At 39.1% G+C, this 27177-nt stretch overlaps 1 protein-coding gene across 9 annotated transcripts in view; it reads right to left on the bottom strand.

The window, feature by feature from the left end:
* Window positions 1–27177, bottom strand: part of DENND1A (DENN domain containing 1A) — a 540688-nt gene that overhangs the window by 492153 nt on the left and 21358 nt on the right. For all 9 annotated transcript variants that reach the window (XM_032634249.1, XM_032634244.1, XM_032634240.1 and 6 more), the window contains exon 2: window positions 4102–4172. In XM_032634249.1, the coding sequence (XP_032490140.1) occupies window positions 4102–4172 (71 nt within the window). The remainder of the gene's footprint in view (window positions 1–4101; window positions 4173–27177) is intronic.

Below are 27177 nucleotides of genomic sequence, written 5' to 3'. Positions count from 1 at the left end.
GATAAACTGTAGATATGAAAATCAAGAAGTTTTGATCAAAGATACCAGAAAGAGAGGGAAAGACAAATCATAGAGTAGGAGACAATATCTACAACACACTTGACCAGATAATTAATAGTAGCAGGACAAACAATTTCTTATAAATCAACAAGGTAAAGATAGAAAACAATTAAAAAATGAGTAAGCCTTGAACAGGCACTTTAAAAAGAAAGGTATTCACGAGGTCAATAAGTGTATGAAAAGGTGCTCAATCTCATTAGTCACCAGGAAAATGCAAATAAAAGCAACAAGGAGATACTACCACACAACTATCAGGTTGGCCAAACCCAACAAATTTAATTGTATTAAGAACTAATGAAGATGTTCAACAATAAAGACTATCAAACACTGCTGAAGGGAGTGTAGACAAGCACAATCAACTTTGAAAAACAGTTTAGCATTATCTAGTTATCAAATATGGTATATATCCTATGTAAAAGTATGTTTACATGCTCCAGGATTTATGTATAAAGATCACAGCAGCCTTGCTTGTAACAGCCAAAAACTGCAAACAACTTCAAGTGCTTTCAACAGTAGAATGAATAAACTGTGATATAATCTTAAAGTGTATTACACTGCAATGAAAATAAATGACACGCAACAACACAGAGGACCCTCACAGACTTGAGCAAACAAGCAGCAAAACTACACACAGAATAATTCTATAAAATTCAGATACAGGCACTACTAAATTAAATTTTTCAAGGAACTATACTTATGTGGTAAAGCTACAAAGAAAAACAAAGAAATGAGTATCATAAAAGTCAGGATAGTAGTTACCTCTGGAGAAGGGGAGTGGAGGGACTTCTGGGGCACTGGCCAGCCCCACCTCTAACATTTACAGGGCCTTGGCAAGAGTACAAACAGAGGCCCACAAACCATATGTCTAAATATTTACAAGATATGAAATAAGCTAACAAACTATTAAATAAAATATGTTCCATCCTCCTATCATAACTACTTGAAAGGACAGATTCACACTGAAAATTCTTGGATTCCTTAGAGTTCCATGTAGAAACATGGTTCAGGGAAAACTGGCCACTAGCCCACTGTCCATCTCCCCCTTTTCCATCCCATACTGCCAGGAACCTCACACACAGGGATGCAATCACCTCCACTCACAAGCCCAAGCTCCATCGCATACCCTACTCCCCACAAACAGATACCCTTAGGCCACCCCCTTGGGCCTAGGGGTGTGTACACCAGTAGCCAGTCTACCCTCAGAAGGACAAACCCTAGGGAAGACTCACACAGACTCTGGAAAAAAACCTGGGGCCACTGGGTCAAGAAATTCTTAGATCCTAGGTATTCAAAGTTTGTCTAGGATGGAAGGGTTTGGGCTCTAAATGGGCATGTCCCATAGGCCCCACAGACTCCTTGCCTGAAAGGGGCACTTCAGAAGAGGGCCAAAGCAGGGCCCTCTAAAGCACAGGGCTAGGGCAGGGGTCTTCTTGCCAGGACCAGAATTTCCTTAGAACCAGGCAATATTCTTTGTCTTAACCTGAATAGTAGTAACATGGGTACTCACTTTATAATTATTAAACTGTACACAAAAGGTTTATGCACATTTTCCCACAAATAATGGGACGGACATCATGTCCCTGCTGATATGATACACTGAGAAGGATACAATATCACGTTTGAAATATTCCCACCCAAAATCCATAACCTAATCTAATCATGAGGATACAATCAGATTCAAACCCAGGGACTTTCTACAAAACAAGAGACCTAATTTCTTCAAAAACATTTCACAAAGGGTTTAAAAAAAAACAAGGTTGCAAAACTGTTCCAGACTAAAAAAAACTAAATAGATGTGAAAACTAAATGGATTACATGATCCTGAATTCTGGATCAGAGGCGAAAGCGCTATAAAGGATATTACTGGGACAACTGATTGAACATGGACAAATGACATTAACTTTCTTATTCTGGTAACTGTACTGGAGTTATTTAAGAAAATGTCCTTATTCTTAGGAGATACATCCTGAAGTATTTAGGGATGAAGGATCACAATGTCTGCAACTTATTCTCAAAAGGTTCAGCAAAAAATACACACAGAGTAATAAAGCAAATGTGGCAAAATAGTAACAACTGATGAATCTAAGGAAAAGGGAGTATGCACGTAACTATTCTTGTAACTTTTATCTTTTAAAATATTTTCAGGGCTTCTCTGGTGGCACAGTGGTTGAGAGTCCGCCTGCCAAGGCAGGGGACACGGGTTCGTGCCCCAGTCCGGGAAGATCCCGTGGGCCGCGGAGCGGCTGGGCCTGTGAGCCATGGCTGTTGAGCCTGCGCATCTGTAGCCTGTGCTCCGCAACGGGAGAGGCCACAACAGTGAGAGGACTACATACCACAAAAAAAAAAAAAAAAAAACTTGAAATAAAATATTTTCAAAATTTAAAGTTTTTAAAAAGTAAACTAAAGGGTTAAACAAGAAAAGAGTTGTCTACGGGGAGAGGAATTAGATGACTTAAAGAAGAGGATAAGGTAAAGACTCCATTTCGTTCCTTTTTCTTATTTGTACTCAACAAACTTTGTTCACATTCCCCAAGAAAATTCATTTTAACTTTGGGGGAAAAAAATCCTACAGCATTGAAAGGGGGAACATTAGCAACTGTAGAAATAAGAAAAGTTTTTGTCCTTAAATCTGTCAAATCACAGCCATCACCAACTGGTTACTCTGACGAGTCAGCTCACAGAGGTACTGCTGCACGAACACACCTAATATCAGCTACTTCCCTTCCCAATCCAATGGTTTGCACAATTAGAGGTATAACTTAAGATGAATATTAACATTCTACTTCTAGAATGACCATAAGTTTATATAACATGTTTCACAGCCTTCATGAAATAATCCAGAAAAGTGGAGCACACGCAATTCTCACTTTTCATATTGAGAAATGCATTCATTTTAACAAATATTGGTGACATTGTACAAAGCCCTGCAGATGACAGGGAGAGATGTGTACAACATGGTCACTGCCCTCAAGAAGGCAACTTAGCAGAGTGAAGAGGACTTGAACCTAAAACCCTGGCTATTCCACACAGTAGCTGTATAATCTTGGTAAGTTATTTGACCTCTCAGATTCTGTTTTCTCATAGGCATAATGGAGACACCATCCAACTATCTTTAAGGGTTGTATTGTAAGGACTGACTATGTATGTCAAGCATGTAGGACAACAGAACAACAGATACTCAATAAAAGGTAACTATTTTATGAGTATTACAATCTAATTAAAATAACGAAGTAGAAAATATGTCCGAGGTTTGTATAGCCAATTACAGGCATAACTACCATTGGAATCCTGATTACTCCAAGTTTCTAATCCAAATAAATTCATCCTCCATAAACACCAAATAATACATGCAACTGTTGGTGTGCGGACCGAGAGCCGCTCCCTAACAGACCTTTGGCAAATGCATCACTCTCTTAAGCACCAGGAAAAAGAACACTAGGTCAGAAGGTTATTCTTTCTCATTAACCAAGAAGGATTTTAGGTCAAGAAGTGATTTACTCAGCCTGCACAAGATACTCTAACCTTATTCAAGACCCTGTTGCTCAGGAATACATGTCCAAATTAGTCCAAAAGCTAAAGCCAGAGGAGGTGTTTCCTTCAACTAAGTTCCAACCTTTCTTTAACCAGCTGACAAAATTTACTGAACTAAATCCATTTCAAACATCTCCTTCCAGTTTACTGGCAGAGATTTCCCTTTATATTATTTTGTAACCTAATTCTAAACCTTCCTTATTAGCAAGGTGACAATATTTCATACTAAACAGTTGACTTCCAGGCATCTCCGAAAGCTACAAACCAAAACCCAATGATTACAATGAATAAAGCCATATTTCAAGGCTGTTATAGTAAAACTCTTAATTTAAATTGTTCACTGCAATTATTCTCCATTCCCTAGGATGATGTGGGCACAGATAAAAGGGAAAGACACATAAACATACTTAAAGATAAGTAACAGTTTAGAATATTCACATATTATCTGATGTGCATGGCTAGCTCATACAATAAACAAACACGCCATATCATAATGGAACATACAAATACCTGAAACAGTGCCACCTGTCCTAGGATAGGCCACTTCAACATACACTTCAAACATGGTCTCTGGGTTTTGCCTATAAAAGAAACAGATTGTGATTACTGACAAGTATTGAGGGAGCATGGTATAGAATATGCAGGCTGTGGTATAGGGCAGACCTTGATTAAAATCATTAGCTCCGCAACTTAATGGCTGTGGAACTTTGGACAAGTTACTCAACTTCTCTGAGCCACGCCCTCCTAATCTATAAAATGAAAATAGCTAACCAGAAGAATTATTGTGAAATGTAAAGAAAACACACAAAAATTGCCTAGATACAATGTTTGGCATATAATAGCTTAGCCATTATTATGATTTTACAGATGTCATATTTCCAGTTTACACAGCTGGATCTCCAAAACCATAAATAGAATTTTGAGGAAACTCAAACCAAGGCAACACTAGCACAAAGTAATCTTCTCCCTCATATGCCAGGATAAAATATTCAGATGAAGTTAACTTGCTTATTTACAGGTTTTAAAGACTCAAATAAGAGAAACAGTATCCTATCTCATTAGGCTATAATAAAGACAGGATGCTAATAGGGGGCTTTGCCTAAATTGTCAATGGCAAGTATATGAATGTTCATTATTATATCCTTTTACCTTTTTATGCCATAAATATTTTATATTAAGTTTTTAAAAGATCATAGCACTAAGAGAATGTTAACAGTTGCTCATTCTGAGTGATAAGAACATCGGAGTCATAGTATCTTCAGATTTTCTCTTTGATTCTAAAACTACAATAAAAAGATTCTTTCCAGATTGCATGAAAATCATTTAGTAGAAGAAAATGTTACACATTCAAACATCTATGACTGAATTCTATTTTAAACCTGACAACAAAGCTCAGAGAAGAAGCTTTCTGAGTTGCCTAATCAGATCTAAGGATTAATTTCAATCAACTAAATACCCTGAATTTGCCCAGTAGATTCCACTTTTCAAAATAACTATCTCATTTATCTCATTTCATCCTCATTATAATCCTATGAGGTATGTGGATCAGTCATCACCCTCACCATACAGGTGAGAAACCTGAAGCAAAGAGATTCTAAGTGACTTGTCGGTAGTCTCACAACTAGTTAGAAACACAGTCAGAGCTGCAACTCAGACCTCCAGGCGCTCAAATTGTGTTTCATTGATTCTAAGATGAAATTTTTTCCCCACATTTTCCCAAGTCTTACAATCTATTGCATCTTACAATTCTAAATGGCAACATTTTTTTCTTTCTTAGTAGTACATATAGTAACAGTGCATCTTATAAATAATGGCATCTTAGACTCAGTAAAATACCGTAATACTCCCTCTACTTCCTCAGGGGTAGTTGTCTGTCGATCAGGGATCTACTTATTTCTCATGTGAAGGATCATTACTTCCTCACTGAGGAGAAATTTGGGCTTGTGCTTTAAATAAGTACCTAGAGCGAAAAGAGCTGGCTGCTCTAAAAGTCAAGGAATTTAAATATACCTTTGTCAAATATAATTTTTAAATTAGACATTAAATCAGAGTATCTTACTTAACTAAATAAAAGTAAACTCAAGTTTTAAGAAAGCTGTTTAAAAATGTTTCGTGCCTTTTTTTTCCTGCAAGAGAGTACAAAAAGACCTACAAGGTCAGCATCCTTTGGTCACCAAAACATCTGTGGAAAATACCATATGGAACATCCCCTTCATTCAAATAATCTCAAAGTAGAGGGTTTGTTGAAAGAAAGGAATGTTCTAAGGTCATCTGAAGAGTACGAGGAAGATTCCCTCTAAAATCTAAAAATATCTTTAAGCCTATTTTGCAACTGGCTGAATTTCATCTCAGAATTTCATTCCTCGGGATTAAGATAATGGCTTTCAAAATGTATTCTGCAGGACCCTAGGACTCCATGGAGATTCCTTGGAGATTCCACGCATTTTTTACCCAAATGCCCACTTTTAAGCTTATTTTTCCCCGTTTAAAAAATTGAAAGGAAAAAACATGAGCATACAAAGGTGTTACACACCAAATTTTTTAACACTGGAGCTCCAACATGTTAACCTGTGCCACTAAGTGAAGGTGGTTTGTACAGATCTGCTATCTCTCTAAGCGAAGAACATCCTAATGTTGTCTAAACTCATTATATCTCTGCTGCTTCTCCTCCCTTTCTCTTTAACACACTTCAACCAGGCTTCTGAACCCACCACACCACTGAAACAACTCGTCATGATCACCAATGACCTCCACATTGCTAAAATGTGCCAAAATGGTAAATTCTCGATGCTTGTCTTAACCTCTCAGCAGCATTTGACACAGCTGATTGATCTGCCCTCCTTCTCCAAACACCTTCTTCACTTGCCTGCCAGGACACCACTCTCAACTGGTATTCTTCCTGCCTTACTGGCTGCTCCTTTGCTGATTCCTTCTCACATAAGCTCTCCTACCCTTGAACTTAGTGCTGGACCTCTCCCTGTCTACACTCATTACTTAAATGATCTCATTCAGTCTCACAGCATTAATTACCAGGCAAATGCTGATGAGCCCCAAAGTCCTGTCTCCAACCCGACTTCTTCCCTGACCCCAGATTCCCTTAGCAACTGCCTGCTCAACTTCCCCATCTGGATTTCTAAGAAGCACTTCTAACTTAACAAATGGCACTTTTCTTCCTCAGACTTGCATTTCCTGATATCCACCAGTTAAGCGGGGGAAAAAAAAAAAAAAAAAGCCCACCAAACTCAGTTCTGGAGATGGATGGTGGCGATGGTTGCACAAGAATATGAGTGTACTTAATATCACTGAACCATACACTGAAAAGTGGTTAGGCTGATAAATTTTATGTTATGTGCATTTTATTATAATTTAAAAAATGAGAAGGAAAAAAGTCCTTACAAGGTCCTACATTATCTGGCCTCTGCCTGTCTCTCCAATTTCATTTCATACCTCTCTCTCCTTGCCCACTGCACTCTAGCCATACTGGCCTTCTGTCTGCTCCTCAACACACCTAATTCATTCCTATCTTATAGCCTTTTGTATTGATCTTCATATAGGTGGTCCTTCCTGTCATTCAAAATAAAGCTTATACCTGACCTCGGAAAGGCCTTCCCCAACACACTCGATACCATCGAATTTTAATTCTCCACATCACACCAATCACAACCTGTTTCCCTCCTCTAAATGTAAACTGCAGGAGAGCAGGGATTTTTTTTTTTTTTTTTTTTCCGGTATGCAGGCCTCTCACTGTTGTGGCCTCTCCCGTTTCGGAGCACAGGCTCTGGACACGCAGGCTCAGCGGCCATGGCTCACGGGCCTAGCCGCTCCGCAGCATGTGGGATCTTCCCGGACCAGGGCGCGAACCCGCGTCCCCTGCATTGGCAGGCGGACTCTCAACCACTGCGCCACCAGGGAAGCCCGAGAGCAGGGATTTTTGTCTGTCATACCCACTAGTTTTTCCCAGGCACCTAAACAGTGCCTGGCACATAGCCAGAATCAAATAAATATTGAGAAGGAATAAAGGAAGTACAGACTAGCTTTCCTGGGGTCTAAAGGATTTCAATAAATGACTGGAGTGATTATACACTTTTATGACTCAAACTTTACCATGTTAAAAGATAGATTTGAAGCCCCACCTCCAGGGTTTCTGGGGTAGGACCCAAGAATTAGCATTTCCAATAAGTACCCAGGTAATAGTGATGCTGCTGGACTAGTGATCACGCTTTAAGAACCACTGAGCTAGTTAAATGGAATTCTTCTTCCAAATAATTTGTACATATAACATAAAATAAACATAAGGTATACCTCAATAATCCATCATTTCAACAGTGCTTTTGCAATAAAAGATTTCAAAGAAAATAAGCATTTGTGGAAGCAATGAAGCTAACTTTTCTTCTAGTGTTACCCATAGTTACTGCCTCATTGAAATGCATAATAAAACTACCTAAGTTTCTTACTCAGTTCAAATAGCTGCCAGAGCTCTACATGGAGCCAAAGATTATGACAGTCTCTTTAGGAAAAAAAAAGAAAAAAGCTGACTACAACCCTAAAAACAAACTAAACTGGACTATACAAGTTATAGTCATGCTCATGCATGATCATTTACATGTTACATTACAGAAGAAGTAGTGAGAGAACAGAGCCCGCGTTTCCGCAGAGCTGGAACTCCTGGCTCGGGGTCTCTTCCCTCCACCGTCACGGAACTGCCCCGGAGCCCGAGGGGAGGGCGGCCTCACTGAGGCTGCCGGCTCTGGAGGTGCCCCGGCAGCCAAAGCCGCGACAGTCGTGGGGACGGCGGGCCGGTTGGTTCAACAAGTAACTTAAAGACAAAATGGAAAAACAAGGAGGTTTGTGCCTGAGATCATGTTGATGTGAAACCAGGGATGGCCACCTTGTGCCAGCCGTGTGGATGAAAGGCTCTTGGTGCTCCAGCCAGGAGTCAGTGCTGTGCCTCTGAGGTGGGAGAGCCAACTTCAGGACACTGGTCCACAGCTGGGATATTACCTCCCAGCTCCACGTAATATCAAACAGCGAAAATCTCCCAGAGATCTCCATCTCAACACCAGCACCCAGCTTCACTCAACGACCAGCAGACTACAGTGCTGGACGTCCTATGCCAAACAACTAGCAAGGCAGGAACACAGCCCCATCCATTAGCTGAGAGGCTGCCTAAAATCATAATAAGGCTACAGATACCCCAAAACACACCACCAGATGTGGACCTGCCACCCAGAAAGACAAGATCCAGCCTCATCCACCAGAACACAGGCACTAGTCCCCTCCACCAGGAAACCTACACAACCCACTGAACCAACCTTAGCCACTGGGGACAGACACCAAAAACAACGGGAACTACGAACCTGCAGCCTGCAAAAAGGAGACCCCAAATACAGTAAGATAAGCAAAATGAAAAGACAGAAAAACACACAGCAGATGAAGGAGCAAGGTAAAAACCCACCAGACTTAACAAATAAAGAGGAAATAGGCAGTCTACCTGAAAAAGAATTCAGAATAATCATAGTAAAGATGATAAAAATCTTGGAAATAGAGAAAATGCAAGAAACATTTAACAAGGACCTAGAAGAACTAAAGAGGAAACAAGCAACGATGAACAACACAATAAATGAATTTTAAAATACTCTAGAAGGGATCAATAGCAGAATAACTGAGGCAGAAGAACAGATAAGTGACCTGGAAGATAAAATAGTGGAAATAACTACTGCAGAGCAGAATAAAGAAAAAAGAATGAAAAGAACTGAGGACAGTCTCAGAGACCTCTGGGACAACATTAAACGCACCAACATTCGAATTATAGGGGTCCCAGAAGAAGAGAAAAAGAAAGGGACTCAGAAGAAGTAGTGACTAATGTTGTGACATTGTGACAAGTTATATAACATACCGACAAATATACATAAGGGCCAATGAAGCCAATGCAGATGGAAGCATTTTCTATTTCTCTGCACATCAAAAAATAAGTTTTAAAGTGTCTCCTCTAAATGTAAATGGCCAAGCAACTCTTACTTAATATTTTTATTAAACCACTAATACTGTAATAATTTCCAGAGAATCTCTACCTTGAGACTACTTATTTCCTCCATTACTCTTTAAGATGCTTAATATTTTTAACTACTTGGCTAAAGGAACTGAAAATCCTATTTCTGTCCTATTAACACTCCTGCTAATTCAGTATATGCAATGAAGTTAAAAATACTATATTCTGAGCCATTTTCCAATACAGACCCAAGCTTTCCCAGAGCACATCATATCTTAACATATTACCATGGAAATGTCCTGGTTCTGCCATGATATCCCATCATTAGTTGCCTTATACTCTTATACCTCCATGATCTGGAACTCTGCCCATCTGCCAAGCTCTTTTTTGCCACCCACCCTTACCTCGTGCAGTCTTGCACCCTAAGATCCAGCTATAGAGAACTACTTGTAGCTCTCTGAACAATCCATGCTCTGATTCTCTAATGATAACATCATTACCATACCACAGCCCGTATCTGTTTCCTAGGTGCCAGGCATGATCCTAAGCACTGTACATGCATTATCTCAGATAATCTTCAACAACCCTGTAAGTATTATTACCCCCAGTTTAGAGATGAGGACACTGAAACTCAGAGGATAAACTAGCCAAAGTCAAAGCAAAGTAGTGGCAGAATCAGCATGGATCATCCAAAGGCACTAACCACTTTACTGTTCTACCTTATTCAGCTGCTCTTCTGGAAGGAACTATCTGTCCAGTCTTTTTCGTCAAGCCTTAGCTCAGGCATTTCCTCCTCTCTGGGAAGTCTTCTCAGTCCCCCAACACTCACATCCTAGACTGGGTTAAGTGCCCCTCCTCCGTCCTCCCAAGGCACCCTGTACTTCCCCACTTTTGCAGCTCTTACCACATTCGACCCTGACACAATCACAACTACCTGGGGAGCTTTTAAAAGTCCTGATGCCCAGGCCACACCTCAGAACAATTAAATCAGAATCTCTAGGCATTGTTTGTTTGTTTTTTTAAAACCTCCCCAACATATTCCAATGTGCAGCCAAGGTGGAGAACCACCCGTGTGCCTCTAATTAAATATCTGTCTTCCCCACTAGACTGGCAGCTCCTTGAGGGCACCAAATGTCTTCTCATATCCTAGTCCCACACCTGGCACAATAAATGTCTGATGAATGAGTTTTCCTCCAACATCTGACACATAGTTTCCAGTTCCCAGTAACTGTTTCTCTAACAAGAGGTAACTTACTGAATATACACTGCTTACACCTGTTATTCTTTAAGATGTTTTCCTTTGGAGTCAAAGGTATCAATAAGTCACACCTGCTGACAACAGCCTTGGCTCTTAAATATGAAAAACGACACACAAGCAGTTAAAATGTGTTTGAAAGAAGGGAGGTCTGGTAGGTTCTTGCCTCTGGGAGAATGAAGCCTGAGAGTAAGGCAAGAGAGCATTTCTATTCAATACCACACTCTTCTGAACACAATTCTCAGTGATTGACTGGAAGGGCCATGCTCTGTGCTCAGGGCCATGTTCTCAAAATGATTAAGTACACTCAGCTTGAAGTCATGAAACAAAGGCTTTGACAATATTCAGGCAGCGGGAAAGCTAATTTTTTTAAAAGAGCATCATGCTATTGATCACTCTGCTGGATCATCAGCTTTCAATTAGGACCTACTTTTCTTCAATTACAACATATTATGAGATTAGGAGAAAAATGTAACACTAACTCCTCACAAAATGTATCTGCTGCATATGATAACTATGCCATCATGCTAGGCCCTCAACCCTTTGTTATTTAGAAGTACAAACTGAGACACACACAGTACTGGGATCCCTTACTCATTTCACAGCTATCAAATCTTCACACCAGCTAGTATTCTAAAGCAAAATAGCTATTCTCTATGGACTAGGGTAAAACTTCAGCACTATCTCCTTAGTTACAAATTTATATGCCGAGGGGGCCGAGGTATAGTATTTCAAAATTCATACCAACTGAACTGTCTTAAAGTTGACAACATGGGGCTTCCCTGGTGGCGCAGTGGTTGAGAGTCCGCCTGCCGATGCAGGGGACACGGGTTCGCGCCCCAGTCCAGGAAGATCCCACATGCCGCGGAGCGGCTGGGCCCGTGAGCCATGGCAGCTGAGCCTGCGCGTCTGGAGCCTGTGCTCCGCAACGGGAGGGGCCACAACAGTGGGAGGCCCACGTACCGCAAGGAAAAAAAAAAAAAGTTGACAACACGGTCAAAAGTAACTGTATACACTTCAGAAAGTGCTAGCAAACATCACCTAATAAACACTGATTCCTTTAAGCTAGATATACAAGCAAAAAAGGTAGTCTTAATATTTCCAACAAGTCTCCATTTGTTTCAGTAGACTCTGAAATGAAAGCCGCTCTTCCAGGCTGAAAATGCTGTATCAAAGGGTGCTTTCTAACCCATAACAAGTTAACACCTCCATAGCAGAACGCTGTCACTGTTGAGACTTGTCAGAAAATGATTAACTTAGTTGTGTAATTATACAGACAAGTCATTTCAAGATTTTGCACTTAACTTTTCATTTCTAATACTGTTCTCAGGATCAGATTAATAAAGATACATAGATACTACTATGAGAGGAGTTACAAAGTTTTACCTTACCATAGATTCCTATGGAAAGATTCTTACGCCACAATGAGCAAAGCAAGTTAACTGGAAGCAGCAGAGCTGGATCCCAAGCAGAAGGACAGAGCCTGCACATCCCTCCACAATGTGCAGTACCCCATGCGCTTTTAATAAATTCTCTCCTGTGCTGAGCAGCACTGTAAAATCTAGACTCTCCAATCGTATTAATGGCATTTGCAAAGATGGCATCCATTTCCTTGTCAATAAATATTTTTGTCCTTAAAAAAATTTTAAGAGCCTCCCCTTCCCTAAGTTTTCCTCTGCTCTTTCTGAACAATTTACTCCTAAAACTATCATGTGGGCAGAGCAGGGTAGATGCCCACATCGGCAATGGCTCAGCGTGAGATGTCAAAGCCTGAGCAGGGTGAGGAAAATGTCCCTCAGAGGGGGTGACCTAACAAGAGGCATCAGATCATGAGCGAGGTAGGAGAACGTCCACGGTAAGAGGTGGCCTGGCCAATATGATGTTAAATCAGAGTGAATGAGGAAGGCATCCACTGAGGGGAACCACCCTGGCACGTGGAGCCAGAACCTGAGTGGGCTGGAAAAAGCATTCATGCTCAAGGGCAGCCACGACCAGGATGTTGAAACACAAGGAGTGTGAAAGGTGCCCCATGGAGGGACAGCCCAACACGGGTATCAGAGCCCAAGAGGGTGAGGAGCATGTCCAAGCACGAGGGACCCTAGAGTTGGGTGGGGAGCCAGGGCAGGTATGAGGAGGCTATGTGGGGTGAGAGGAGACTTGCCTAGCATAATGAGGAATCAGAGGGCAAGCAGGGCATCCACAGGGCAGTGGGAGAGCAGGGGCATGTCAAACCACTGTAATCCCAGGAAAGCAAGGTAAATGAGTAGAGCATCCACATGGGGTGGAAGGTGATGGGGGAGCATGCCTAACGCAAGCCCAAGACCAGTAAGGAAGGCCTGCTTTCTCACAGTTGAGGTTAGCAGAAAACCATAATAGAATGAGTTCTACAGAGTTGAATTTGAATTGGAGATACTAATGTGATTTCAAGGTTTTCAGTAAATATATAATAGAGAACTGTAAGTATGACCTGACTTTTAACACACACATACTTCCTGGCTCTGTCTACTGAAAGGGCCTTGGCAGGAGTAACACCCCAATAGCAATGAGCATATCTAGGACCCAGACCTTGGCTTCTAAATACAACCATCCTCTAAAAGGAACCGGGGGTCCTTGGAGAAATACCTGATTCCAGGGCTGGGGCAGAGAAAGTACAAGATGAGACTGAAACATCCCCTTGTGCCAGAAAGCAAAGAAGTGCTCAAAGAATGATGGGGACATGTCAAAAAAGGATACAGGAGACAGCTTAAAAAGGCTCCCACTGCCAATCTGGGTAATGTGAGCATCAAAATCAATAATGATATTAACAGATTATTAACCAATCAAATAAACAGAAAACTGTGAGCCCACACGGATATAAATGAATAAATTGACAACGTAATGAGAAATGGAGTATTTACGAGGTTTTAAAGTATCTTCCCACAAAATCTTTACTAACTGCAATGACGAAGAGTAACTCTTCAGTGTAGAAGTTTGGCAAAAACTACCTTAATCAAGTCATTAAAGTGATCACCGTCAGGAATGGACAAACTACTAGAATGCAATGAGAAGAGCACAGCATCATGCCCATGATAGTCCTGTCCAAGGTGCTTAACCTGAATCTAATCTTGAGGAAACATCAGACAAACTCAAATTGAGGGACCATCTAAAAAATATCTGACCTGCAATTTTCAAAAGTGTCAATGCCATGAAAATCAACGAAAGACTGAAGATCTTTCCAGACTGAAGGAAACAAAAGAGACATGACAAATAAATGCAATGTATAATTCTGAACTGGATTGTTTTGCTCTAAAGAATGTTATTGAGACAACGACTGAAATATGAACGAGGTCTAATGACTAGAGATAGTAATGAATCAATGTTAATTTCCTGATTTTGATGGTTGTATTGTGGTTATACAGGAGAATGTCCTTGTTTGTAAGAAAAGCACACTGAAGTATTCAGGTGTGATGGGGTATCAGGTCAGCACCTCACTTAAAACTGGTTTTTAGAAAAGTTCTCTATATTGCCAACTTTTCTGTAAGATTCTGGTTTTTAAAAAAATTTAATAAAACAAAAACAACCATTAATAGCAATTTCCCTGAGCTGTTTTTTACCAAGATATTCTCACAAAAATAATATGTGGTTCTATGGAAAGAGACCCAGACTAAGTATCAGAGAGTCTGGGTTCCAATCCCAGGTAAATCCCTTACTCACTACGGGATTAGAACAAGCCATTTACCCTTTCACACATCAGCTTCCTCCTCCATCAAGAGATAACATCTGCCCTGCTCATCTCAAAAGTTGTTTTAGGGATCAAATGAAAGGAAAACAAGCAAGTGCTTTCTGAACTAAAAGATACTAAACCAAGGTAAAGAGTACTATTTATTATAAAAAAATAAAATTGCTTCACCTTACAAATCACAGGCTTTGTAAGTAATCCAGACATTATTGTGTATTTCAAAGATTCAAAACTCTTAAGCTTTCAAACACTGTTACTAAAAGCAATCCAGAAAATAAGGAACTATCCAAATAGAAACATTAATCTAGGGAATAAATGAATTTTAAGAACAAGGGGTAAGAGTTCACACTTAACAAAAAGTGAATAAAAAAATATCTCCTCTACAGGGAAAAATTCCTGAACAAATGCAATATATGAAAATCAAGAGAGTCTCTGGTATACAACTTTACTTCTCAATCGGTAATACTGTGACTGTCTGTATACTTTTATGGTTAATGTGGAACTCTCACCTACATTTCTAAACTTGCCTGTCAAAACCCTGTCAAGGTAGTGGGATAGTATTACCCTCCCTGTTTAACAGAAAAAGAAACTGAGGCTAGGATGTGGTAATACTCCAGCTGATTCCTGGTTTTCAGATTACAAAGCCCATAACTTTTCCATGACTTTTCAAAAATTACTCTCAGGTTGTTTAAAGTAGCAACTCTTAATCCTAGATTAGGGGTGGGGGGTGACAGACCATTCCAAAGAGCTCATGAAAAGCTTCACTAACTTCCCAGGGAAAATTACATATAATTTTCAGGGAGCTCATGAGGCTACATATGGAAATAAATAGCTTATATTACTGATGATTTGTTTTTATGTTCTTTCTCATTTAATCCTCAAGCCAAGCCTATGAGAGGAAGGTTAATATCATTACCCCATTTAAAAAGAGCAGATACTCTGCACAATAGCAAGCAGCTTCTAAACCTTGTTAATACTTGCTAAACACTTAACTCTGTGTCATATACTGTTCTAAGCACTTTTTTACGTATTATCTCATTTAATCTTCCCAACAACCTGTGAAACAGCTACTATTATCATTCCTATTTTACAGGTGAGGAAACTGAAATAAAATAAAAATAAAAGCTTAACTTCCCAAGGTCAACAGCTTGTAAGAGACAAAGCTGGGATATGAACTCAGTGTGGCCTATTTTTTAAACCAACTCTACATATATAATATACAATCGTGTCTATATTAATATATACACACTAAAATGCACCCATTTAAGTGTACAGTTCTAGGAGTTTTTGCAACTGTATACATTCATGTAACTTAATACTCCATTGATTTCTTTTAAATAAAGTATTTATTTACTTATTGGCTGTGTTGGGTCTTCGTTGCTGCACACGGGCTTTCTCTAGTTGCAGCAAGCGGGGGCTACTGTTCCTTGCGGTGCGTGGGCTTCTCACTGCGGTGGCTTCTCTTGTTGTGGAGCACGGGCTCTAGGCATGCAGGTTTTAGTAGTTGTGGCTCACAAGCTTTAGAGCACAGGCTCAGTAGTTGTGGCGCACAGGCTTAGTTGCTCCACGGCATGTGGGATCTTCCTGGCCCAGGGCTCAAATCTGTGTCCCCTGAACTGGCAGGCAGATTCTTAACCACTGTGCCACCAGGGAAGTCCCTATTCCACTGATTTTTTAAGACTTTTTTTTTAAAGAGAAGTTTTAGGTTTGTAGCAAAGTTGAAAGGAAAATTTAAAAATTTCCTACATACTTACTGCGTGTCGTGTGCACTATCAACATCTCCCACCAGAGTGGTACATTCATAACAGTTGATGAACCTACATTGATACATCATTATCTCCCAAAGTCCATTGTTTTACATTACAGTTCACTCTAGGGGTTGTATATTCTATGGGTTTGGACAAATGTCTAATGACATGTATCCATCTTTATAGTATACAGAGTATTTTCACTGCCCTAAAAATCCTCTGTGCTCCACCTATTCATCCCTCCATGTACCACCACCACCCCCAACCCCTGGCAAACAGTGATCTTTTTACTGTCTCCATAATTTTGCCTTTTCCAGAATGTCATAGTTGGAATGATACAGTATGTAGCCTTTTCAGATGGGTTTCTTTCAGTTAGTAGTATGCGTTTCAAATTCCTGTGTCTTTTCATGGCTTGAGAGTTCATTTCCTATTAGTGCTGAATCATATTCCATTGCCTGGACATGTCATAGCTTATCCATTCACCCACAGAAGGACATCTTGGTTGCTCCCAAGTATTAACTATTATGAATAAAGCTGCTATAAACATCCACATGCAGGTGTTTGTGTGGACATAAGTTTGCAACTCCTTTGGGTAAATACCAAGGAGCCTGATTGCTGGATTGTATGGCAAGAGTATGTTTAGTTTTGAAAGAAACCACCAAAATGGCTGTACTGGGACTTCCCTGGTGGCACAGTGGTTAAGACTCCGTGGTCCCAATGCAGGGGGCCTGGGTTTGTTCCCTGGTCAGGGAACTAGATCCCACATGCATGCTGCAACTAAGGGTTTGCATGCCACAACTAAGGAGCCCCCCTGCCACAACTAAGACCCAGTGCAACCAAATAAAAATATATATAAAAAAAAAGAAAGCAAAAAACAAAGTGGCTGTACCATTTTGCACTCACACCAGCAACGAATGAGAGTTCCTACTGCTCCATATCCTCACCAGCATTTGGTGTTGTCAGTATTCTGGATTTTGGCCATTCTAATAGGTATACAGTGGTATATCATTGCTTTAATTTGCATCTCCCTGATTACATATGATGTGGAGCATCTTTTCATATGTTTATTTGCCATCTGTGTATCTTCTTTGGTGAGGTGTCTGTTAAGACCTTTGGCCCAGTTTTTTAATTGGGTTGTTTTCTTATTTTTGAGTTTTAAGAGTTCTTGGTATATTTTGGATAGTGGTCCTTTATCAAATGTATCTTTTGTAAGTATTTTCTTCCAGTCTACAGCTTGTTCCCTCATTCTCTTGATATTGTCTTTGGCAGAGCAGAAGTTTTTAATTTTAATGAAGTCCAGCTTATCAATTCTTTCTTTCATGGATCATGTTTCATTTTGTATCTAAAAAGTCATCATCATACTCAAGATCATGTAGATTTTCTCCTATGTTATTTTCCAGGAGTTCTATAGTTTTGTGTTTTACATTTAGGTCATGACCCATTTTGAGTTAATTTTTGTGAGGGATGTAAGAAAGGTCTGTGTCTAGACTCAGTATTTTGCATGTGGATATCCAGTTGTTCCAGCACTGTTTGTTGGAAAGATCATTTTTGCTCCGTTGTATTGCCTTTGCTCCTTTGGCAAACATCAGTTGCCTATATTCTGTGGATCTATTTCTGGGCTCTCTGTTGATCCATTGATCCATCTGCCTATTCTTTCACTTTGCTGTTTTCTATAGCTTTACAGTAAGTCTTGAAGTCAGCTGGTGTCAGTCATATGACCTTGTTCTTTTCCTTCTATATTATGATTGGCTATTCTGAGTCTTCTGCCTCTCCATATAAACTTAAGAATGAGTCTGTCAATATCCACATAATAACTTGCTGGCATTTTGATTGCAACTGCATTGAATCTATAGATCAAGTTGGGAAAAACTGACATTTTTGACAATATTGAATCTTCCTACCCACGAAATTTCTCTCCATTTATTTAGTTCTTTGATTTCATTCAGGGTTTTGAAATATTCCTCATACAGATCTGGTACATATTTTGTTAGATTAACACCTATTTCATTTTGGGGGGGTCCTAACGTAAATGGTATTGTGTTTTTAATTTCAAATTCCACTTGCTCATTTCTAGTATATAGGAAAGCAATTAGCTTTTGTATATTAACCTTGTATCCTGCAATTTTGCTATAATACTTACCAGTTCTATGCAGTTTTTTTTTTTTTTTTGGTAAATTCTTTCAGATTTTCTACATAGATGACTACGTCATCTGCAAAGACAGTTTTATTTCTTCCTTCCCATTCTGTATACATTTTATATCCTTTTCTTGTCTTATTGCATTAGCTAGTACTTCCAGTACAATGTTGAAAAGGAGTGATGAGAGGGGATATCCTTGTCTTGTTCTTGCTCTTAATGGGAAAGCTTCTATTGTCTCAACATTAAGTATGATGTTAGCTGTAGATTTTTCATAGATATTCTTTATCAAGTTGAGGAAGTTCCCCTCTATTCCTCATTTACTAAGAGTTTTTATAATAAAAGGATGTTGAATTTTATCAAATGCTTTTTCTGCATCTATTGATATGATCATGTGTTATTTTTTCTTTAACCTGTTGATGTGACGGATTACATTAACTGATTTTCAAATGTTAAGCGAGCTTTGCATAACTGGGATAAACCCCACTTGACTGTGGTGTATAATTCTTTTCATACGTTGCTGAATTTTGTTGTTGTTTTTTAATGAAACTTACTATAGCCAATTTATTTTCCTCCTCCACCCCCTTCAAAAAGCAATCCAGGTGCACTGCTAACACCTAAGGACAACTGAAAAGGTCTTCAGAACACTGGGCTCAAGGCCCTGAGCACTCCATGGGCAGTCCTTTGGGCCTCCCTGAGAGCTGATTACCAAAGTTCCAGGGTATTCAGGAATGACAGAGTAGATCTGCTTTTTCTCAGCACAGAGTACTGGAGAGGAGACAGCTACATAGAAAGAGAACCCCAGAGATCTGCAAAAGGCCCCCTTTGAGTATATGGCTTAAGTTTTGATTAGTACATGTGTGTGAGGAAATTACTGTGGCTAGAAGAAAAATCATCAGAAAAGATTAGAGGTAACAGTGCCTAGTACTCACAAAGGGCCAGAAATAATGCCTGTTCCCACCAACCAACGTTAAAAAAACAAAAACAATAACAACAAAAAACCCTCATGATTCATAATGCATGGGGCAGAGTACCTAGTAGGGTATTACCTTAGTAATGGGCAATAATTATCCCCAGACTAAGTACTGCTTCAGTCCCACCTAACAAATCTTAAAAGCAAGACTCAGAAGGATCAAACTCTTTAAAAGTAACTTAACTGACAAAATATATGAAACAGTGGTTTTCAAAACATTAGGCAACATAGCACAACAATCCCTTAAGATATGGAAAACAAATAAGATGAGCCTATGGTTGCCTCACATTACTATACTGAGTAAGCCCAAGAATATTTATAAGAATACAAAAATACCCAGCACCTTACAAGGTACAATACACAATGTCTGGCAGTCAATAAAAAATTACCAGGCATGCAAAGAATCAGGAAAATACAAACCAAAGTGAAGAGAAAAAAGTTAATTGAAGTCAACCTAGAACTATATAGATGTTACAATTAGCAGTCGGGACATTTAAAGTTGTTATAGCTGTATTCTATGTGTTCAAAAAGTCAGAGACATGGGAGATTTTAAAAAGACCCAAATGAATTTCTAGAGATAAAAACTACAACATACTAGGTGGAAAATGCACTAAATGGGACTAACTACAGAGTAAACACTGCAGAAGACTAGTAAACTTGAAGACATTGTTTTAAAAATTATCCAAGATGAAACTGAAAAAAAACCTTCAAGAACAAAACAAAAAAAGAGCATCATGACCTGTAGGGCAACTTAAAGCAGCCTCAAATATCAGTAACTGGAATCCCCAAAGGGGGAAAGGAGCAGAAAAGATATTTGAAAAAAAAATAATGGTCAAAAACTTTCTAAATTTGATGAACACTATAAATGCACAAATCCAAAAAGCTCAGCAAACCCCAAGCACAAGAAACATGAAGAAATCTAAGACAGATGATAAGCAAATTGCTCAAAACCAGTAATAAAGAGAAAATCTTAAAAGCAGAACAAAAAACACGTGTTACATTCAGAGGAACAAAGAATAGAATGACAGCAGATTTCTTGTCAGAAACAAGGCAAATGAGAAGACAGCAGAGAAACATCTTTTAAGCACTGAAAGAAAAAACTGACAATGTTGAATTCTATTCCCAGAGAATATTTCAAAAGAGAAGGCAAAATAAAGATTTTTCAGACATTACAAATGCTGAAAGAATTCATCACCAACAAACCTGCACGAGAAATGTTAGAAGTCCTTCAAGTGGAAAGAAGAGATGCTAGATGGAAATACAAACCTGTACCAAGGAATAAAGAACATCAGAAATGTAACAACATGAACTAAAGTCAAGTGATCATCTCATAGATGCAGACAGTTTCACTGGAGAATTCTACTAAACATTTAAAGAATTAATACCAATTCTATACAATATCTTCCAGAAAACAAGAGGAAGAAACACTTCCCAACTCATTTTACAAGGCCTGTACTACTCTGATACCAAAACCAGACAAAGACAGTACCATAAAATAAATTCTACACACACACACACACACTATAGACCAATATCCTTCCCAAATATAGACATGCAAATCCTTAACAAAATTTTAGCAAATTCAATAATATACAACATGATCAAGTGAAGTTTACTCCTGGAATGGAAGGCTGGCTCAATATTGAAAAAAATCAATGAAGTCTACACCATATTAATAAGCTAAAGAATAAAAATCATAATTATATCAATTTATGCAACCAAAGCACTTAATAAAATTCAACACATTCACGATTTAAAAAAAAGTTCAGAAAACTAGCTTCCTCAACCTAATAAAGGACCTCCACAAAAAAAACTACCACTGACATTATACTTAATGGTGAAAGACTAACTATATTCCCTCTAGGATTGGGAACAGGGCAAGGATGTCCATCCTCACCACTTCTTTATCACACTAGAGAGCCTAGCCAGGGCAATAAAGAAAGAAAAAGAAAAGTCATAAGAACTGGAAAGGAAAAAATTAAATTGCTCCTATTTGAAGAAGACAACACAACCACCTACGTAGAAGAGAATCTGGAATTTAGATTGAGGTAATCTCATTCTCCCTTTTCTATCTACAATTTTTCCATTTCCAGCTGACCTCCTTCTAGGAATTTCTCTCTGTAATCGCTCCCTAATGGTGTCCAAAGTCAAAGCCAGAGACTTGGATAGCTAAGGATTTGAGACTTCAAAAGCACAAACCATAATGTGAAAATTTGATGGATTCGATTACATCAAATTAAGAATTCCTATTCAAAAAAGGAAAATTTTGCTTAAAATTGAAGTATTCTCTCCAGTTAGTTATTTTTTTCTGTGACTTGGGGGAAAACATCTAGCAACATTCAATTTTAACAGCAACCTTGAAAACTGCTATTAATTCATCCATCACTAAGAAGTGGATATATACATGCTATATCCGTGTGTGTGTATGTGTGTGTATGTGTGTATATATATATACATATATATACATACACACACACATACATACATACACACACACCTCCCCTTTTAAAAAGGCGGGTGGGGGGACGGACCAGGATTGATACCTGACATGCTGAGTCAGTCAGATTCTCTTCCCTGGAATCCAGCACTGAGTCACAGAGCTGGAGTCAGTTATATGACTTGTTCTAGAACTTAGGTCTATTAACTGACCAAAATCACCTGAGGAAACTTTTTGAAAATACAGATTCCCAGGTTCCAGAGACTGTCATTCACAGGGTCCATGATGGGGTCCCTGAAAAAAGTGTTAAGTTCCCCCAGGTGATTCTAGTACATAGCCAGCGGGTTTGGGACCTACTTAAATAATAGTGCCAACACTTATCACAAGTAGGAAGAGCCCACAGAGAGGAGGGAGATAGAGAAAACCCAATACAAGAGTCTATTTGGTCCTTGAGAGAGTAGAAGAGCCTAGAGGCTGTGGGAGTGCCTGAGAGACTGACTGTGGAACCTCAGCTCCCCCAAGTGTTCAGGTCCAGGCTCTATGTGACCTCCCAAGGACACCTATTCAAGTGTCTGCTACTCCCTTAATATAGAGATCACTAACAGACAGGAAAACTTTAATTTTCCATAAGATTTTCAGCTACAGTTGGTCTGCTTACTCACCCAGGTAAATAATAAAATGTCCATTTTTAATTTAAAACATCTTTACTTTTCATACAGTTTGCCTATGCTCTAGATTTATTGATAGATGGCACTTAATCACAGACATAAAAACTTATCGATATAAGGAAAGGCATCTTGGAATACCTAAGCAGCCCAAGTCCAAGGTCCTTCAGAGAACTTCAAGACCAACTAGAAGAACAGAAAACAATCCACAGACCACCAAATAACCCTTCAGAGCAAAGTCAACATTAAAGCAAAGAAAATCTCTTGCTGTTCTACAGTAGGTAAAGAAACATGAGTCCTAGAGTGATGAAAACTCTCTGCTTGCCCTGGTTTTGGCCATGAACTTACTGTGCATCTTTGAGCAAGAAATGAGAGAAAACAGTGGGCCAGGAGGACTAACACATGAGCACACGTGGACTGGCTGTAACATATCTTTAAAGACTTCTCTCTCTAGAATTCAATTTCCCCATCTCGAAACAGATCCCTAAGAATCAACTCTTCCAATTCTGACATCTTGTAGCTCTATTATTCTAAATCAAAAAGATTTGCAATCTTCTTTGCAAAATACAGTCATATTTTAGTTGTTAATATGAAGTTACATGATTTCTGTATAAAAATATTGATTTAGATTAATACAAATGATAATTTCCCAAGTTCCCAACTTATAAAAGTTCTTTGCCCTGAATATCAATTCAACAAATACTTAAGTGGAAGACATTAGGTCACTTGCTCTGGGGCAGTGGTTTTCACTGGGTAGGGCAGATATGTCTTACCGGGAAAGGGAGAGAAATGAAAGGGACCCACTACACAGAACTACTTTTACTGTTTTAGATGTCTAATTTTCAAATAAGATTGCCTCTGACAAAGACTTCCATAGCTTTAAAAACAAAAGTGGCTCAAAGAGAATACATGCAAACAAAACAAACATATAAGATAGGTATGTTTATTATCCAGTTTACCAATGAAGCTAAGGCACAGATAGGTTAAAGTACTTGCCTGAGGTCAGGCATGTAGGAAATGAAGACACTGGGACTACAACCCAGGCAATTTAGCTCAACTCCATGCTCTTAACTACTATGCTACAGCTCAGCATGCCACGACACAGTTTAGAAAATAAAGACAAAAATATAAACTCCAAAGCTCCCAAATGCATTCAGGAATAAAAAGATACTCATTAGCATGACATGCAAGGTTGTTTGCAATTCAGCCTTGGCTAGACCCTGCAGCCTCATCTGCCACCACCCCCTACCAACACACACACACAAGTATTACAGTCACAACTGCGCTTCTCATCAGGCCTTAATCACCCCGCATGCCGTGTATGTGCATTTTACCATTTATTGAGCTATTGCAGAAGGGCTGGGCACTGAACAAAGCACTTTATACACCACACCTCATTTTATCCACGTGACAATGCTGTGAGGTAGGGAGTATTTCTGAATTTTACAAAATTGTCTTAGAGAAGTTAAATAGCTTGCCCAAGGACAAATATCTTGAGTATATGAACTTAAACTCAGGCCTGTTCTTACCTCAAAGGACGTGTTCTGGATCCCAATTTCCCTGCCTAAATTTGCTCTATTCCCAAACAATGTCCAATTCATTCAAGATGCATCTAGAACAGTGGTTGGCAAGTAGCTGGCATTTCAGAGATATGTGCTGAATGAATGAATGAATGAATGCGTCCTCTCTGGAGGCTCCTCTGACTCCCTTACAAAACTCAGTTGCTCTCTCTACATTGTCACAAGACTTGTTTCAAAGCTCTATTATAAGGCTTCCCAGGAGGTAGGCTACACTTTCTACTTTTATGTACATATTATCCACTAGACTGAGAACCTTGTTGCACTTCAGTTCTATTCTCAGCCCTTAACAAAAGGCTTGGCTTTTAACAAGCACTAAGTTTCTTAACTGAACTAATTTCCCTGAGGAGGCAAAGAGAGATGAGTAAGAGATTCACAATTCCTATTAAAACTTCTTTTTTCTTGGGAAATAAACAACAGAGCTGTGATACACTCGAATGTGTGCTCTGTACATATTTCTAGGTTTCAGCTATCATCTGTGGCATCTAAATTTAACTCATTCAACACATTTATGAGTAATTTAAATACATACATATAATGGCTCTTAAGAAGCTTACAATCTAGTCGAGACAAAACAAAATATAAAGGCAAACAGTCAAACATGAGCTACCATGAGGAAATACATGACTAGATGTCACATAAAAGGTACAACAAAATGCTGTGGGTTTGCAAGTTGAAGACCACATTCTGGGCTAAGGCTGTGGGTCTGATTATCTGTGGACAGTCGGCACTGAGGCTATTTCCAGTCAGCTGCAAAATGAGGGGAGAAATGAGACACTGCAGTGTGTTTTCCATAGAAAGGTATTTAATTGAATTTTTTAAACTGTCTCTAATCTGACATCATGTTCCTCCTGCTCTCTTGATGTAAAAATGTAATTTCTTTTCAAAAATAATGGTGAGAGGAGATGACCAATTTTATGCAGTTCCACAAAACTTTGTTTTAAAATTTTTATTGGTATAAACATCCCAAGCATTTGGGAACTGCTGAGCTATATCATTCAAGAGAAGCATCAGAAAGAGGGAGAACCTGAAGCAAACACTCCAGGATGAACAGGATTTAGCTAGTTGGGGAAGAGAGAGAGATTTTAAGCAGGGGGAAACAGCCTGCATAAAGTACAGAGGTATGAATGTTCATGTAAAGTTTGAATAATAGCAACCAAATCTACCTGATTAAAACTTGGAAAAATTGCAGCTGCAAATTCCATTTCTGGCAATATGACAAGCTAAGTACCTTTCTCAACTTCCACTGAAAACAAGTATAAATAATGGATTTTTTCATCTCCTCAAATAAACACACTGATGAGCTTACAAGAAAATAAGGAAGATTCAGATAAAGAACTAAGTGAAGACTGAAACCCAAGAAAGCAATCAAAACACACAAACTAGCTTTCTCCTTGAGGGCATTTACATAGACCAATGCAAGCTTCATTCTCCCAATCTAATGGGGTTCAAGGAATGCAATAAAAAACTAAGGTTCAACCTAAGGTGGAAAGTGTAATAGATACCCCTCCCTCATAATTTAAACGGGAACTACAAAGGTGATCAAGATAGAAACCCATCCACACATGTACACATTCAGGAACTATAGTGAAAACCACTAGTCTCAAAACTTGGTATTGAAAAAAAGGAAAATCTTTCTGCATGTTCAACCACAAGGTGTCTCTCACAAGGGATTCCTACTGAATGGTCAAAAAAAAAAACAAAAAACCTCAACCCAGGAATTTAAGTTGAAATGGTCACAAACTAAAAGTGGCCATAGGACACTAACAAAAGAATTACATAATCTGTGGAAAAATTCACTTCAACCTTGGCCTCAAAATAATTTTCACAAAAAGTTCCAGGAATAATGAGCTCATGAGCAAAACTTTGAAAACCCTCAGGGAAACAAAGCCCATAAATAAGAACTTCAGAAATAAAAAATGGCAGAATCAGACTTTCAAAGACTTCAGATACTTGAATTATAAGTCTGGATATGCAATGTGTTTAATAAGCTTAAAGAAAAAAAAGGGATTGAAAATTAATAAAGAGTAAGACACTATGACATGATCAAGCAAAATTGAAAAAGAACAAAAAATTTCTCAAAATATGAGAGAGTAACACAGTGGATTTAGGAGTACAAAAGATACAACCAAAGAGAATTAGTGAATATACAGAAACTACATAGAATAGTACTCAGAAAGAGAGAAAAAATTTTTTTTTTTTTTTTTTTTTTTTGCGGTACGCAGGCCTTTCACTGTTGTGGCCTCTCCCGTTGCAGAGCACAGGCTCCGGACGCGCAGGCTCAGCGGCCATGGCTCACGGGCCCAGCCACTCCGTGGCATGTGGGATCTTCCCAGACCGGGGCACGAACCCGTGTCCCCTACATCGGCAGGCAGACTCTCAACCACTGCGCCACCACAGAAGCCCGAGAAAATATTTTTTTAATAAAAGCTAAAGACACAGAAGATAGGCACAGAAAATATAATATAAAACTAGTTAATATTCTAGAAGAGGAGAAAAGAATGGGTTATAACCAATAGCAGGTTTTAGAAAGCTGGTTTTAATACTCTGTTTACCCTTTTGGGTTCCCCTCTTCACTTAGTACTGGGTCTGAAAATAGCTGAAAATTTTCCAGAACTGACAACAGATACACATTCACACATTCAAGAAGCCCAATTAATGTAATTAATCCTCTCAGTCCTCCCACTGCTAGGTCCGGACTATAGATGCAGTCATGGCAAGAGCAAAGCAGAACAGGGTTAATAAAGCCCCTACTTTCTGACCAGCAGAACAAAAAGGGAGCCGTAGGGAACTGGGGAGATAGTAGAGAGAGGAAAGCTCAGAAAAATGACCCCATAAAGTTAGCTTTGAACTTCAAGGCTCACCTCTGAGTCCATCAGCAATGTATGAGGGTTCCAGTTGATCCAAATCCTCACCAACACTTGATACTGTCAGTCTTTTTAATTTTAGCCATTCTGTTGGGTGTGTTAGGGCATTCTCAATATTGTTTTAATTTGCATTTTCCTAATGATTAATGATGCTAAGCATTTTTCACAAGTATTCACCATCTGTATATCTTCTTTGATAAAGTGTTCAAATCTTTTGTCCATT

Source organism: Phocoena sinus, chromosome 6 (assembly GCF_008692025.1).
Source record: "Phocoena sinus isolate mPhoSin1 chromosome 6, mPhoSin1.pri, whole genome shotgun sequence".
NCBI classification, from domain to species: Eukaryota; Metazoa; Chordata; class Mammalia; order Artiodactyla; family Phocoenidae; genus Phocoena; species Phocoena sinus.
This window is presented reverse-complemented; position numbering and strand designations above follow the sequence as displayed.